The sequence below is a fragment of the Panthera onca genome, chromosome C2 (genome assembly GCF_046562875.1).
Source record: "Panthera onca isolate mPanOnc1 chromosome C2, mPanOnc1 haplotype 2, whole genome shotgun sequence".
Classification (NCBI taxonomy): domain Eukaryota; kingdom Metazoa; phylum Chordata; class Mammalia; order Carnivora; family Felidae; genus Panthera; species Panthera onca.
In genome coordinates this window covers 109,594,458-109,609,499 of record NC_138347.1, presented here as the reverse complement: position 1 = coordinate 109,609,499, position 15,042 = coordinate 109,594,458, and the positions used below count along the sequence as shown (strand labels likewise).

The window sequence follows — 15,042 nt, the reverse complement described above, 5'->3', positions numbered from 1 at the left end:
CTGAGATATCAGGAACCAAGTGGACGCAAGGCCTGGATTAATACTAAGGCACATCAGCAAAGCAGGCCCTGGCAGCCCAGGTTTCATCAACACAGGATGAGGAAGGGAGCAGTTCCTCTCATTACCTGTACAGTGTAGTGTTCTCTCACACAGTGGTATTTTGTTCCTTGCCTTTCAGATTAAACATACCTTATTGTAATTCTTGATGTAATGAGTTCCCATTTTACTTAAATCATTATATTACAGGCAGGAATTTTAATAAGGATGGAGACCTTGTTGACTGGTGGACTCAACAGTCTGCAAATAATTTTAAAGACCAATCCCAATGCATGGTGTACCAGTATGGAAACTTCTCCTGGGACCTAGCTGGTGGACAACATGTATGTCATCAGCACTCTCTTGAAAAGTTTTAGATGTATTCAATCTTTTTTATTGTTGTTGTTGACGACGATGATGTTTTATTTTTTTGAATATAGATGACATGTAATGTTACATTAGTTTCAGGTATATAACTTTGTGACTTTACAATTTTATACACTGTGCTTTAACCACGAGTGTAGCTACCATCTGTCTCTTGACATTGTTATTACAGTATCACTGACTGTATTCCTTATGCTCTGCCTTTTATTCCTGTGCCTTCCTCATTCTATAACTGGAAGCCTGAATATCCCTCTGGTCTTCACCCATTTGGTCCATCCCCCTGTCCCCTTCCCCTCTGGCAACTATCAGTTTGTTCTCTGTATTTATAGTTCTGGTTTTTTAATTCATCCTTTTTAGATTCCATTTATGCGTGGAGTCATATGATATTTGTCTTTCTCAGCCCGACAACATAATACCTTCTAGGTCCATCCATGTTGCCTCAAATGGCATGATCTCATACTTTTTTATGGCTGTGTAATATTCCTGTGTGTGTGGGCGTGTGTGTGTGTCTCTTCTTCCTTACCTGTTTGCCTATCCATAGACACTTAGGTTGTTTCTGTGCCCTGGCTGTGGTCATGCTACAGTAAATAAATATATCTTTTCAAGTTAGTGTTTTTGTTTTCCCTGGGTAAATACCCAATAGTGAAATTATTGAATCATATGGTATTTCTATTTTCAATTTTTTGAGGAATAGATATAGTCCATCTTAAGTGCATTATTGATGCCTTCTTAACAATCCAAATACAGGTAAGAATCTTTAAGCATCTTTTGTTTTTTAACAGCTCAATGGAATTAATACACTGGGAGAAAATATTGCTGATAATGGAGGCATTGGCCAAGCATACAGAGTGAGTAATAATATTGTTTCCCATTTTAATGTTTGGCGTATATATTATATTTAATCACTGATGTAAAGCCTTTAGCAAAAGGTGCATATAATGTAGGGAGTAAGCAATGAATAGAAAGTAGAAAATACATGGGGAAAAGGGGGATTGGGCAGTACAGTTATGATTGAGCTGAACACCAGTCTAAGCTCCTGAGAAGCTGAGAAGAAGAAACATGGAATGTTATATGAGCAGAAATGAGGAGACATGCACGTTCCATAGAGGAAGCAACATTTTTCTAAGAAATAATCTCTGAAATAATTTTTTAGAAAAGGTATCTCATAAAAAGGGTTATTTCAGTCATTGATCAGTGTACTAAATGGGACCCCCCGTTTCACAGCAGGTGAAGCAGTTAGGAACCATAATCAGCATCAACCACAGTCCAGTTACAATGATACAGTGAGGGACTGAAGTGATATGGCCTTGTGGCATGTGGCCTTGTAGTCATCCAAACTATTATATCCAGAGGGGTATATCCATGGAGCATCCCTGAGAATCTCGTTTAGCCTTCCATTCATTCTTGCATTCAACAAATACTTGTTGAGGACCTTACTATTCTCAGCGCTGGAGATGTAACTGCAAACCTTCCATGAAAGATGCCATTATTTGATGGGTTGAAGGATGATCTAGTCGATGCCATGCGCACAAGAAAAAGTAGGGATTTTCACAAAAGAGTAGAGGGATACTGGTCTTGGAATCAACAAGGAGAAAGAGAGAAGGTAGTTTTAAATGCCTCTTCTAACCCTGAGGTAGCTCACATGTGAGACAATGAGCAGTGTCTACTTGAGAAGGTACAAGGGTCAAGGTGCCTCAGGACAGAACCAGGCTTCTCTAAAACCAACACAGATGGAATGTCCTATGCAATGGATGAAGATGTAGGGTTATTTTCCCACTATAGAAATGTATGGGTTAAAGGGGAGTAGGAGGGCCTTAGTGGTTGGGCCAGGAAAGGGTAAGCAGTGAGGGAAAGATGACTGGTAGAACCTGTGACTTGGCAGTGACCATGGATGATCAAAGTGTGAGACTTGAGAGATTGAGCTGCCTGCAAAGTTTCCAAAAGAATGAATCCCAATAGAATCTGGGGTGGGTGGGGGGTGGTACGTTGCTGCTTCTTTGAATGCTTGGTAATATTTTGACTGGATGCCAGTCAATGTGCATTTTACCTCTTAGGATACTAGGTATTTTGTTTTTGCACAAATATTTTTGAGCTTTATACTTGGACACAGTTAAATTCCTTAGAAATGGTTTGATCCTTTTGGATCTTGCTTTTACAACTTGTTTGGTGGGACTAGGGTAGTGTTCAGTCCAGGGACAATTATTCTCCACTGCTGAGGCAAGACCCTACTGTGTGAAACTCAAGGTCTTCCATTTTTGTCCTGTGTGAATACTAGGCATTTTTATCTCTAATCCTTTTTCATGGTTCCTTCCCTAGTTTCTGGTAGTTTGCTCATATGCATACTCAGAAACATACTCAGCTGAATACTTGATCTCTAGAGATCCTCTTCTGTGTGGCTTTCTCCTCTTCAGGACTCTGTCCTTGGTGTCCTTGAACTCTCAGCTCCTTCTCAACTCAAGCAGTCCCTTAAGCTCTGATTGAGTTTCTCTTCTCTACGTTGTAAACTGCAAATGCTTAAGGCAATACACTGGGGCAATTATAGGGCTTATCCTATATGTTTACCATCTCAGAGAGGTCACTCTCCTTTTTGCCTGATGTCCAGTGTAATGTGCACCATTGTTCCATATATTTTGTCCATCATTTGGTTGTTTCAGCAGGAAGGTAAATCCAGTTCTTGTCACTTCATTTTGCCTGGAAGTGGACGGAATTGGCACTCTTAATACTCCCAAACCCCGACAGTTATTCTAATATTCAGACAGATTAAAAATCATTCCTGTAAAACTCTAGTCAAAATCTGGGTTGATGGTACTTCCATGAAGATCCTCACCTAAAACAACTACAGAATTATTATAATGAAGCAAATTACAAGTGTGCAAATATTTTATTATATGTGAAATCATAGCATCTAGTACCTTGTCCCCTTGCTATATTGTGAGCTTCCTAGGAGGGAGCAGGATCAAGTCTTCCCCATGCTCCTAGCATCTTTTCAAAGGAGATACTCAGTAAATCTATATCAATGGCAAGGAGGAAGAAATCAAATATATCTTCTGCTTATCTGAGTGATCACTTTCCTTTGTATTAAATTGGAAGTAACACATCTCAGAAAGTTTGTTGTAAATCTCTTGAGTATATTTAGTAGAGAAAAACTACATTTCTTAATAGTGTTCATAAAGCCTTACGGATTAAGAACACTTTCTGACATTCAAGTAACCTAAATTCCTTCTTCCTAATGTAACTGAGGTTCAGTCTATTTTCCCTTGTCTTCCAGGGGGCCATAATAACTGCTCATCTTTATGCTTAGAATCACAGGATACTAATTTTTAAGAGATCTTAAGGAATGCCTTGACTTTGGGCCTGAATCATTCAAACGAAGTCTGATGAAAGTCTTTTTGCTAAGAGTAATAACTGTGCTAAATATAACCATCACAAACTCCCTTGGCAATCCATTCTTCCAACAACTGGACTTATCCATCTCTCTATAGAACAATATTTAGATAAGTTTTTCATCATTTATTTAAGTCATCCATTCATTCAACTGACATTTATTGATCATTGATATTTTCAGACCATTTGTAAATAAATTCTGGTTTTCTTTCTAATCCATGAAATAGTTGTTAAGTTTCTATATGTAAATATATTATTATGGCGATCCTGATATAAAAGGTTAATTACTTGGTTACTTGGTTACATGGTCTTTTGCATAGATTTATACATAAATTTCAAAATTATAAACATCATGTTTCTATTTCATTAACTGCCTAGGCCTATCAAAATTATGTTAAAAAGAATGGTGAAGAAAAACTACTTCCTGGACTTGACCTAAATCACAAACAACTATTCTTCTTGAACTTTGCCCAGGTAGTGTATCTTTTTTGATTGATAGATATGAAAATCATTTTGAGTTATAATTTCATAGTAAGTTAGATATTGCATGCTGAGTTTTCTTGTTTTAATCAGTTATGGCAGAGCATTTGACTTGACTGACTTTCATTGTTTATAACAGACTATCATATCATATTAATGGTAATTATGTTTCTGGTTGCCTATCACTGAACAATTATTTGAAGAGTAAATGGCTGGGGAATGCAGAATTCCAGTTTAATTTTTGCAATAGGAAGTTGGCCTGCTCAAACAAATAATCTTTGACTGAACCTAAGCACACTACTTTCCTTTTTCTATCCCTATCCCTAGGTGTGGTGTGGGACCTACAGGCCAGAGTATGCTGTCAACTCCATTAAAACAGATGTTCACAGCCCAGGGAATTTCAGGTACGTGGGTTTGAACAGCAGTCAGGTGCTCCAATATTGACTCCATTACTTCTAAATTTGGAAATTTTTTTTTTCTAACTGTGACTATAAAATTTTGAAATACAGTTGTTGTTGTTTTTTTCTTTTGAGGGTCATGGAACAAACGATCACCAGAACAAAACAGGATAAATGTCATGTTTACATGAGCATAGCCTTGACTGCTGTTATCCTCAGAATATACATGACCAATGCTCAGTGCTTGATGGATTCCAACAAAGATGCTGCCTGAGAATAGTAGCTCTATTTAAAGCTAGCATAGACATTTTTAAGAGGCTATGAAAAGTTTAAGCGTAACACCAATGAGTAGCCATTCCAAAGAAAGATTTGCATTCAACATAAAGAGAAATGTTCTTTAATTAGAGGTTGATTAGAATTAGAGGCTTAATTAGATGTAATCAGTGGCTGTCCAACATAAAGTTAGCCCCAGAGCTCCAGGAGAGGATACCTTGAAGCGGAAGTCAGAGAACAGCTCATTAAGGATGCTGGAGAAAAATGCGCTGTAGAGTGGAGGGTTGAGTTAGAAGAAATCTAAAGTCCTTCCGAGACCAGAAAATCTCAGAGAAATCACAACAGTGAAAGAGAATCACTCGAACCAGTGTTTCAGTGTTAAATCCTGGATCCCTGTGTATCTAGTTTAGCACTAAATTATTAATGCTCCCCCTTCCAACATACTATACCACTTCATCGCTGCTAAATGATAAACAACACTTCTCAAGCAGGAACTCTGAAAAACAAATTAAAATTTTGTAGAGTGGTTAGAAAAAGTTTGAGAAAAAGAGAGAATTAAGGGGCTGAGTTTTAAAAGCCCTTCCTAAAATAGCCATAAGTATACTGCCCGGATCATTCACTCCTGGGGAAAAACTACATTCAGTTATGAAACAATAAAATAGCACATTTACAAATTAAAGAATTTACTCAGCTTGTTCTAGTATCATCATTGTAATCACCATCATTTAGTATTTGCCTTAACAGTTCTTTCAAAATTCATTCATTCAGCAACTGTTTATTGTATGCCCAATATGTTTATAATCCAAGGTAAATTCAGTCTTGGTAGAATATTCAAATTAACTTCTTTTTTAGGTAATGAGCAGCAAAAGTCACTAGGTTAATTCCCATTATGGTTTACCCAAGTAACTGTTTCGTTTCTAGAATTTGCTTTTTCCTTACTGAAGTCTTCAGAAGTGAAGGTACAGGAATCTAATTCTGAAGACAACGAATGCAATTCATACGCTCACATTAACCATGATAACAATCTAATTGGTCAAAGTTCTTCCCTCCATATCCCGATGAACTAAAGCATATGTCCGTAGAAACCTAAGTGAATTTAAGTAGTATTATTGTAGTACGTGATACACCTGGCATCCTCAGAGAATGAGGCTTGCAAATTGAAAGCTTTTGATAGCTACAATTTGTCCCTTGAGTGTTAATGTTTTCATCTTAACCACTGAATGAAAATTTCTCTGTTTAAAATATTTTCTGCCCTGTTGCCTTATTAACACAGTATCCTCAACAAAACCTAGCCTTTGTTTTTAAATGACACAGACTATTGTTATGACTACTAGTTGGCATTTTAGTGCTTATTAGTCTCCTGAAATCCTCAAAAGCTAGTGTGGGGAGCAACTTATTCCTACAATACGGAGCCACTGATGGGGATACAGTAGTGCTTTTTTTTACTTTTAATTTTGGCTTTTTATTAGGGTTTTTCTGTTTGTTTCTTTCCTAGTTCTCTTTTCTGTTACTACATTGCCTGCCTTTTGCCATCTCATTCCTTTATTCTGATTAGGTCAGAAAGCATATCTTTATACTTGTATGGTAAAAAAAAAAAAAATGCAAGCTTTGAAGTAAGAAACACTTGAGTTCCACCCATGATTCTGCCATTTGCAAGCTGTTACTTAATCAATTTCTTAATATATAAAATGAGGATTAAGTTCTCATAAGAGCCATTGAAGATTAATGTTAATATAGAAGTGTCTGTTACATATATGTGTGTGAAAATTAGTACTAGAATTATTTTTAGACACGAAAGGTATAAACAGAGTAAGAATTTCCATGAGTAATTTGAAACAGTTTTTATTAACTAAAGTCAAGGGCTCTTTGTTGCTCATTTCTTATGTCTGTATAGTTCAGAATGTCAGTAACTGATCACCGGTTAAATGATATGTAGGTAAATATGTAACTGTTCTACCTTCAATTTTAAACTGAAAGGATTTTATTATAAATATGTAAAATTTTCTCTCTATAAAAGTACATACTATTTTATTATAAAATATGTAAAATTATTTGTAACTTTCATTTTCTCTATCCTGGTGTAAAAGATGCCTCCTTGACTATTTTTCATTTATAGCAAGAAAAGTATGTGTTGTTTTTTTTAAAAGGGTAAATGGAATGCCAACCCTTTGTCAAGGAAACTATTATTTTCTCTGGAGGTAAAGGGATTTCCTTGGCAAAAGGTTGAGGTTACATTTAGTTTTGGAAACAAGCTGCTTCCTGGCTCTACAAAGTAAAACATATTTTTTAAAGAGCCTTAAAAACTAATAGAAATTGAATTGCTAGTGAAAAATTGTGCATAGTGGGCTGTGTAGAAACATTTCTGAAATAGAGGGAGATTTTGTAAGCTTACGCTTAAATATTCACAGTATTAACAACAAAAGACAAAATATACTTGATATAAAGCTGAATCTATAAAACAATTTGTTAGGTCTGAGCTGTAATTGTCTTATTCTTCCTAACCAAAGTCTTATGTACTTTACATAAACTTCTAAAAACTTTAGTATTTAAAACAAAAACATTTCCCCATGAGGTTCTAGAAATTGAACTCAAAATTTAAATGACTTCTTTGGAAATTCAGTTTTTCTTAGCCATCTGCAGTCACTCAGAATGGTTGTTATGCTAATATTTACTATATAAAATACACATGTGTTTCTAAAGTTATTCAGATGTAATACTTCTAAACAATATAAAAGGGTCTGATACTTTTTTTAAAGGAAGTCCAAAGGGACAAAGTGATACCAATGTATATGCTACTTAAATAGCAAAAGTGCTAATTTAGATGCTTAAGTTGCTAGGGTCCCCTTTGTGGCTCAGTCAGTTAAGCATCCGACTTTGGCTCAGGTCATGATCTTGCAGTCAGTGAGTTTGAGCCCTGCATCGGGCTCTGTGCTGACAGCTCAGAGCCTTGAACCTGCTTCAGATTCTATGTCTCCCTCTCCTCCTGCCACTCCCCTGCTCATGCTCTGTCTCTCTGTCTCTCTCTGAAAAACAAACACTTAAGAAAAAATTTTAAAATAGATGCTTAAATTGGTGGATAATTGTCTTCCAGTCAGAATATAAGGGCACTTTATAGAACTAACACTACTAATAAAGCAAGAAATTTTCCCCACAGATTAATTTCTAGCACTTTTTGTAAGAGAGTCTTTCTAGTGTTTTATGTAGACATTTCCAAGTAATATGGTGATTTTATTCCCTATTATTCTATGATATAGTATGCATATGCTAAATCGTCTTTGAAATACTAATGTTTCCTCCATTTACCTTAAATATTAGCATTGGTTTTGATATTTTGTAAGTGTTAGTTTGGATTTTGGTGAACCTTGTAGAATTCCTGTTAGCACTTGTTAATCTTCAGACTGGATCTGGGAATCTATTCTGGCATTTATTTCTTTGTCAATCCATAGTGGAGCATAAGCTGATCAAGGTGACCTTACTTTAACAAAATCATCAACAACAGTTAATGATAAAGATTGGATAGTTTACTTATGAATGAAGCTAGTTAACCTGGTAACCAAGTCATTCATTTAAAAGAAGGAACAAAGGGTTGTCAGAAGACCAATTAATTGCAAAAAGCTCATTCAGTAATTCAAAAATCCAGTTAAGTGCAGGCAGAGGTAGTCTTCTTGATCACCTGATGTTCAACTCTCTATATCTTAAATGTTTTTAAAAGAAGTGATTATTTGCCAAGGCAATAAACAACAATAGTACAATAAAATATTTTATATAATAAAATAAAACTTTCAAGTAAATCACTTTAAGAAATAATTAATAAAAGCCATTTATCTTTGTTATTATAAACACATATGCCACACAGTTTTCATGTAGCATGAAATTCAGGTAAGTATTTTATGTAATATTAATGAAATATGACCCCACTCTTAAGAGAAAGGATTCATTTGATTAATAATGTATCCACTTTTTGAAATAGATTATTTATGTCCTCCATCCAAAGATTTAATGTAAACAATAAGACATTAATTAGAGTGCTAGGAAGGTAAGTGAAGACCTGGTATGTTGTTGACCTAATTATTCAGAATCAAATTGTCTAAGCGAAGCCTTTGGATGGAAAGAGAAGAGCTGGAATTTAAATGAAGAGCTAAGTGTGCCTGAGGTTGAGTGTTGCCACATTGCTAACTCCCATTGGTGCTTTGTGAAGACTTCCCTTTTTTGAGGTGTGTGTGTGTGTGTGTGTGTGTGTGTGTGTGTGTGTGTGTGTTTAATTTCCTTAATATTTTTATGACAAATGTAGAATTAAGTCATGGGTTTGGACATTTTACTGAAGTACTTGTCCCCATATGATTATATCTAAGACACAATCCTTTTATTAAAAAAGTTTACTAAAATGAAAACAAAAAAGAGCACCTCTTCCATTCAGTGACTCTCAGATGATTTCCTTGCCCATCAGGGAGCTTCCTCCCCAGTTTGAGGAACAATCGGGCCACCATGATGACTGTCATTCAGCCAGCATATAGGGCTTCCTAAAGTGGAAACGGGATTGAATTAAATGAATCAAAGCATCTTTCTGTCTCAGAGTCCATGAGCCCAGAAACTTAAAAGACTAAAGACCAATACAAATTCCTGATGTGTAAAATCCTTTTATTCTTTGGAGCACCTGGCTGGCTCAGTCGGTAGAACATGTGACTCTTGATCATGGGGTCATGAGTTCGAGCCCCACATTGGGAATAGAGATTACTAAAAATAAAATAAAATCTTTTTATTCCTGCATATAATCACTTTTGACCAAGTATCAAGTGAATTTGTTCTTAAACTTTTAGATGTAAGAAGTGACACATTTATTACTATTATTATTATTATTATTATTATTATTATTACTATAATAGCAAATTAACTCAATCGCAAGCTCCCACCCTAAGCAAGGAAGTAAGAAGTTTAATTTCAGTAGTTTTCAGTGTACTCCTTTTTAAGATTGTTCAGGAACCCGAAGACCTAGAAATTAGGGAATTAGCCTCCATCTCCAGCCTGCTGTGGTCACTGCTGATATCCCTGCAGTTCAAGGGCTCCCTCTGAAGTCAGGTGGCTCCATTTCCTTCAGGTGGTCATGGGCAAGGGCCCATTACACCCCATCCTATCAGAGGTTCTCTCAGGACCCTGCTCATAGTGAGAGGCATGTCTGTGCCATTCACACAAAGGAGAGGGCACATTACTGGGCCCCTTCTCAGCACTGGGAAGCCAGTCTTTTCCATATCAAATGGACTAATAGATGTAAATGCCCCAGCTCTGGCCCCCACCCCATTTCAATCACCACCCGCCCTCCCCCAAATACCAGGAAGATTCCTATTAATCTTTAGGACTTTTCTAGGAGTACTAAAAATACACACATAACCAAAAAGATTTACATTCTCCCTGAAGGGATAGAGGAGTTGTGATGTTGGGGATGAGAGATAGTTGATGTGGTAATAGTTGACACATTAGGGAGTCAGATTTTCAGAAATTCAGTTATCTTTCCTGGAATGGGAATAAGGAAAGCAAATGCTTGCTTTCTCTCTAGTTGGTTGTAGCAAATAAACAACAAAAATGCCAAGCGGGACATTTTCTTTATAATGCCCTATTCCTCGTATACATGTAATCACCGTGACCAGCCAACAGACTCATTTATTCGGTATGTATGTCCTGAGTCCTACAATATACAAAGCACTGTGCTAGGCTTGGGGGGAGGGCAGCAGGGAGCAAGAGATACACAGTATTTTGCCCTCACATTACAGTGTAGGGTTATGTCAGGAAGTAAAGAAGAAGAACAAATCACTGTGAATCGAGAGGGCTACTGCAGGTGGAAGGAACTAATCTGGACATTATTTGAAGAAAGCCTCTGAGGAGGGGTGTTTAAGTGGAGGCATGAAGGCTGAGAAGGAGTGAGTCATGTAGTCACTGGGGAGTAAACTTTCCAGGGACTATGGTCAGTGGGAGCAGAAAGCTCTGAAGAGGGAAAGAAATTGGCTGGTTTGATGAATGGAAAGTAGGTCGGTGTAGTTTGAGAGAAATGGGATGAAGAACGAACGTACTATGAGGAAGCCGGGAAGGTCGGCTGGAGCCCTCAAAACACTGGAAGCCACAGAAAGGAAGTTGACTTTCATTCAAGCCCCTGGAAGATTTTAAATAAGGGAATTAGGGGATTTGATTTAGAGAATGGGTTAGAGGAGATAAGAGTGCAAAGATTTACACTTAGCACATCTGCCACGTAAGGAAATCTCAGTAATTAGAACATACTCTCCTGTCACTTGCTTGAGGTCTTCCCATCACCCTAGTCTGTTTGCCTCCCTGCCCTTCCTCCCAATCCAAGGTGGGTGTGGTGGGGTGGTCCCAGTGGGAAGAGAAGGGAAGGAGCTGGTTTGGGGTTGACGTGAAAACATCACCTCTGCATCACTGCACTGACCTATCTGTCTCCTCAAATGTTGCTTGGTGCCGAAAGTGGGTTGGACAGTGTTGTTTTTGCCCATTGGGGTCAGAGATAAGAAGAAATTGACTTTCTGCCAGCCTTTTCCAGTTACTCAGGCTGAATCCAGTTTCTGATATCTATGGAGTTCTTTTGGAAAGAAAGAAAATAATTCTCTTCCTTATTAAATCAACAAATATCTATTTAGTCTGTTATACTTGTTATTGTGTGAGCCCTTCCAAAAGATAATGAACACTCATGATTTTATTTTTGACCAAACTCTTATTATAATAACTGCTATTCCAAATATGTATTATTCATTTATTTTACAACATGTATATCTTACTTACTTTACTGACAACCTTAAGATGCATGTACTATTATTATATGCATTTATAGAAAAGGAAAGTGAATCACAGAGAAGCAAAATAGATTCAACTTATAACCAGGATTCAAGCCATGCCATCTTCAAATCTGTGCTCTTAATTCCTGTGCTTTGTTACCTGCTCACTTAAAAATTCTATTAACAAATAACAAATTTATTCTACCTGTTTCTTTTTTATGATAATTATTATTCTCTTAAACTGTAAATTTCAAATTCCCTCAATAGGCCTACACCTATAGAAATTCTGTAGAGCTTCTCCTATAGGGTATGGACATAAGTATCAAATGCTGATGGTGACTTTGTTTTGTTTCACAGAATTATTGGGACTTTGCAGAACTCCCCTGAGTTTTCAGAGGCCTATCATTGCCGCAAGAACTCATACATGAATCCAGAAAAGAAATGCCGAGTTTGGTGATCTTCAGAAAAAGCGACGTAGCCTTTGGTTAGCCTTGCCAACACCATGAAAATGGGAAACTCTGTCCAAGAGAAAATGGGCCACCGAAGTCACTGTAATTACATGGGGGTAGTTAACAGAGATGAGAGAGCATCATTTAGAAATGAAGTTAGGTTATTCTGGAAAAGGTATGGAGAGGAGGGGTGGGGTCTGGTGTCTATCAAATCAATCACTTCTCACTGTGTAAATAACGCTTTATGTCTAAAGATATTACCATTCATTTCTGTTTCTCATACGATCTGCCAGTTTGATGTCACCTCTTGAAAACAGTGTTAACCACTTGATGTAGACTGGGATTTCTAATCAAAGGGAGAAAGAAGAGATTGGAGAATACAGTTGGCTCCAAAAGCACAGCAGTGGCATGAGAGTTAAAACACACATTGCCTAATTACTTATTTTTATTTTTATTTGTAACATTTATGCTCCTGCAAAAATCTTCCAAAGAATTCTTATACATGTTGGGGCCGTGGGACTTAATGTAATTTTAAACCAGTTTTGCCAATCATCAGTTATTCATCCTGAAATCATTGTATTTTAAGCTACTCTTAGGGAGAAAATGAATGTCTGAAGCTATTTTTCATTATACCTGCTTTCACGGATATTGAAATTCTCAAGGCTCCCTGCAATTTTCTAAGCAATTTCTTGTTCTCTCTCCCTCTCAAAACTTGATCTTTTTAAGAGATTTGTAGTAATGTATAAATAATAATTTTTATATTTAATTATTACATTTATGACTAAGTAATTATTATTATAGGTAATCACTGAATATCGAAGTTTCAGACAGATAGTTCCGAACCAAGATCTGTAAAGTGATGTACAGATGAAGATTTGAGATTTTTACACTTATAAATCATATTGATAAAAAACTTTAAGCACAAACTAGGTGAAAAATGGCCATTGGACAGTTGTCTAAAGATACATAAGACCTGTGGTTTACAATCAGGATTTTCAGAATAAAATCTGTCCCTGAGGTGGCTCTGATAAAAGGGCATCTATATAGCTCTGCATCTCTTTATCTTTTCAGGTTTGTTGTCTGATGGAAATATTTTGATAATAAATTGAAATTGTGAGCCCATTACTCACTAAGCCTATTGTGCTAGCTGTCTAGCTTTGGAAAGTGCATTTCTGAATATAAATGAGAGGCTTCCCCACCTCAGACAGACCTGCTTCTAAAATCCTAACTCACATAAGAGTTCTGGGAGGGGACTGTTGCGTCCCTGATAGGAACTCATCTCTTGAGGCTTTCATGTTCTCTTTCCCTGTCCTTTTGGCTAGTTTGGTTCATTTCATTACTTGATTAATATTTTACAAAAGAGGCACACTTCCAACATCCTTATTTTTCCTAACAAAACGAAAATGAGGGAATTTCTGTTCAAAATATGAGTGTTGGTTTTCTTGCTTCTTGAAAGATGCCCATTGGCCTTTTTTTAAAGAAAAAAAAAGTTATTGAAATATAACACACAACAGTTTCATAAAACGTAAGTGTACCCAGCTCAGTGAACTTTCTCCTACCATAGACAGCCCTGTAACCAGCACCTTTAAGAAACAGAACATTACTAGTGCCTTAGAAGCCCCTTCTTCCAACCACCACTTTGCTCCTCCAAGGACAGCTACTGTCCTGACTTTTAATATCATACATTAGTTTTAATTAATTAGTATGTGTTCTTTTGCATCTGGCTTCTTTCACTCAGCATTACATTTGAGATTCATCCATATTGTTGCATTTGACTGTGGATCTTTCATTCTCATTGCTCAATAATATTCTATTGTGTGATTATACTACAGTTCACCCATTCCATTGTTGATAGGCACTTGAGAAGTTTCCAGTTTGGGGTTGTTACAAATGGTGCCATCTTTTTTAACTTGAGATTTTAATGGGCTCATTTCCACAAATATTTCCTAAAGTTATTATAAATATTGAAAATACAGTTTTATACTAGCCATGGATATCCTTATCTTTTCTTCTTGTATCACTACCACTGTTATCATGGACAATTAAAAGTATACTTATGGGTATCTTTCTTTAAACTAAACTGAAAACACTTTTAAGTAATATTGGTAATTGGAGCAATAGGAGGTTCCAGTTCTGAAGAGAACAACTATCTTCGAATCACTTAGTATCTATCTTAGCCAAAAAGCAACTAGTACAAATTATAAAAAGACACTAGATTCCCCACTCTTTAAAATGTCAGACTCCCATCCCTATGGAAGGACTTGAGTGAAATTTTATGGGCGGATGGGGCAGGGGGGAACAACTCTCTAGTGTCTGGATGTCCTGTGTCTAGAAATACCAGATTTCCTGGGACTAAGGGATACACCAAAGTGAGAAGGCCAAAACTTTCCCCTCCCTCACACATGAGGATGTTCTTAATCTTGCATGGCACTGTTGTTGAGTTGTATGGATCTCTGTCAACCAATCCCAATCACTTGGAGTTGTTCCATCAGGTAAGCTCAAACGTAAATCCAATTTCACCATGGATGAATCCTGGTCAAGGAAAGAGTTTAGAAGCTGAGACATTAAGGGTCGGGAGGCAATGTAACTCAGGGATGAGGACAAAGAATTACTCAGCAGCCACCCTTGGTAAGGAGTCTGCCTTCATGCTTCAGTGTCCATGTGGATTCTAGCTCTAAGGTGGAAAGGATGCTATCCTGGGAGAAGAGTCTTCTAGTCCTATTCTTCCATAAATGACAAGGTGACTTTGGACATTTGATCCATTCTCTTGGGTCTTTGCTTTTCCCCCCTGAAATAAAAGAAAATTAGATTCTACCAGTAGTTCTCAACAAGAGAAGGAGAATGTATCCAGTACTTCTTTGC

At 36.8% G+C, this 15,042-nt stretch overlaps 1 protein-coding gene across 5 annotated transcripts in view; it reads left to right on the top strand.

Annotated features, from left to right (window-relative positions):
* MME (membrane metalloendopeptidase) overlaps nt 1-12,952 on the top strand; it is a 106,697-nt gene extending 93,745 nt beyond the window's left edge. For all 5 annotated transcript variants that reach the window (XM_078432230.2, XM_060639030.3, XM_060639034.3 and 2 more), the window contains exons 19-23: nt 247-380; nt 1,203-1,268; nt 4,183-4,278; nt 4,612-4,688; nt 12,089-12,952. In XM_078432230.2, coding sequence (XP_078288356.1) covers nt 247-380; nt 1,203-1,268; nt 4,183-4,278; nt 4,612-4,688; nt 12,089-12,188 — 473 coding nt within the window. In that variant the 3' untranslated portion in view covers nt 12,189-12,952. The remainder of the gene's footprint in view (nt 1-246; nt 381-1,202; nt 1,269-4,182; nt 4,279-4,611; nt 4,689-12,088) is intronic.
* The last annotated feature ends 2,090 nt before the right edge of the window (nt 12,953-15,042 follow it).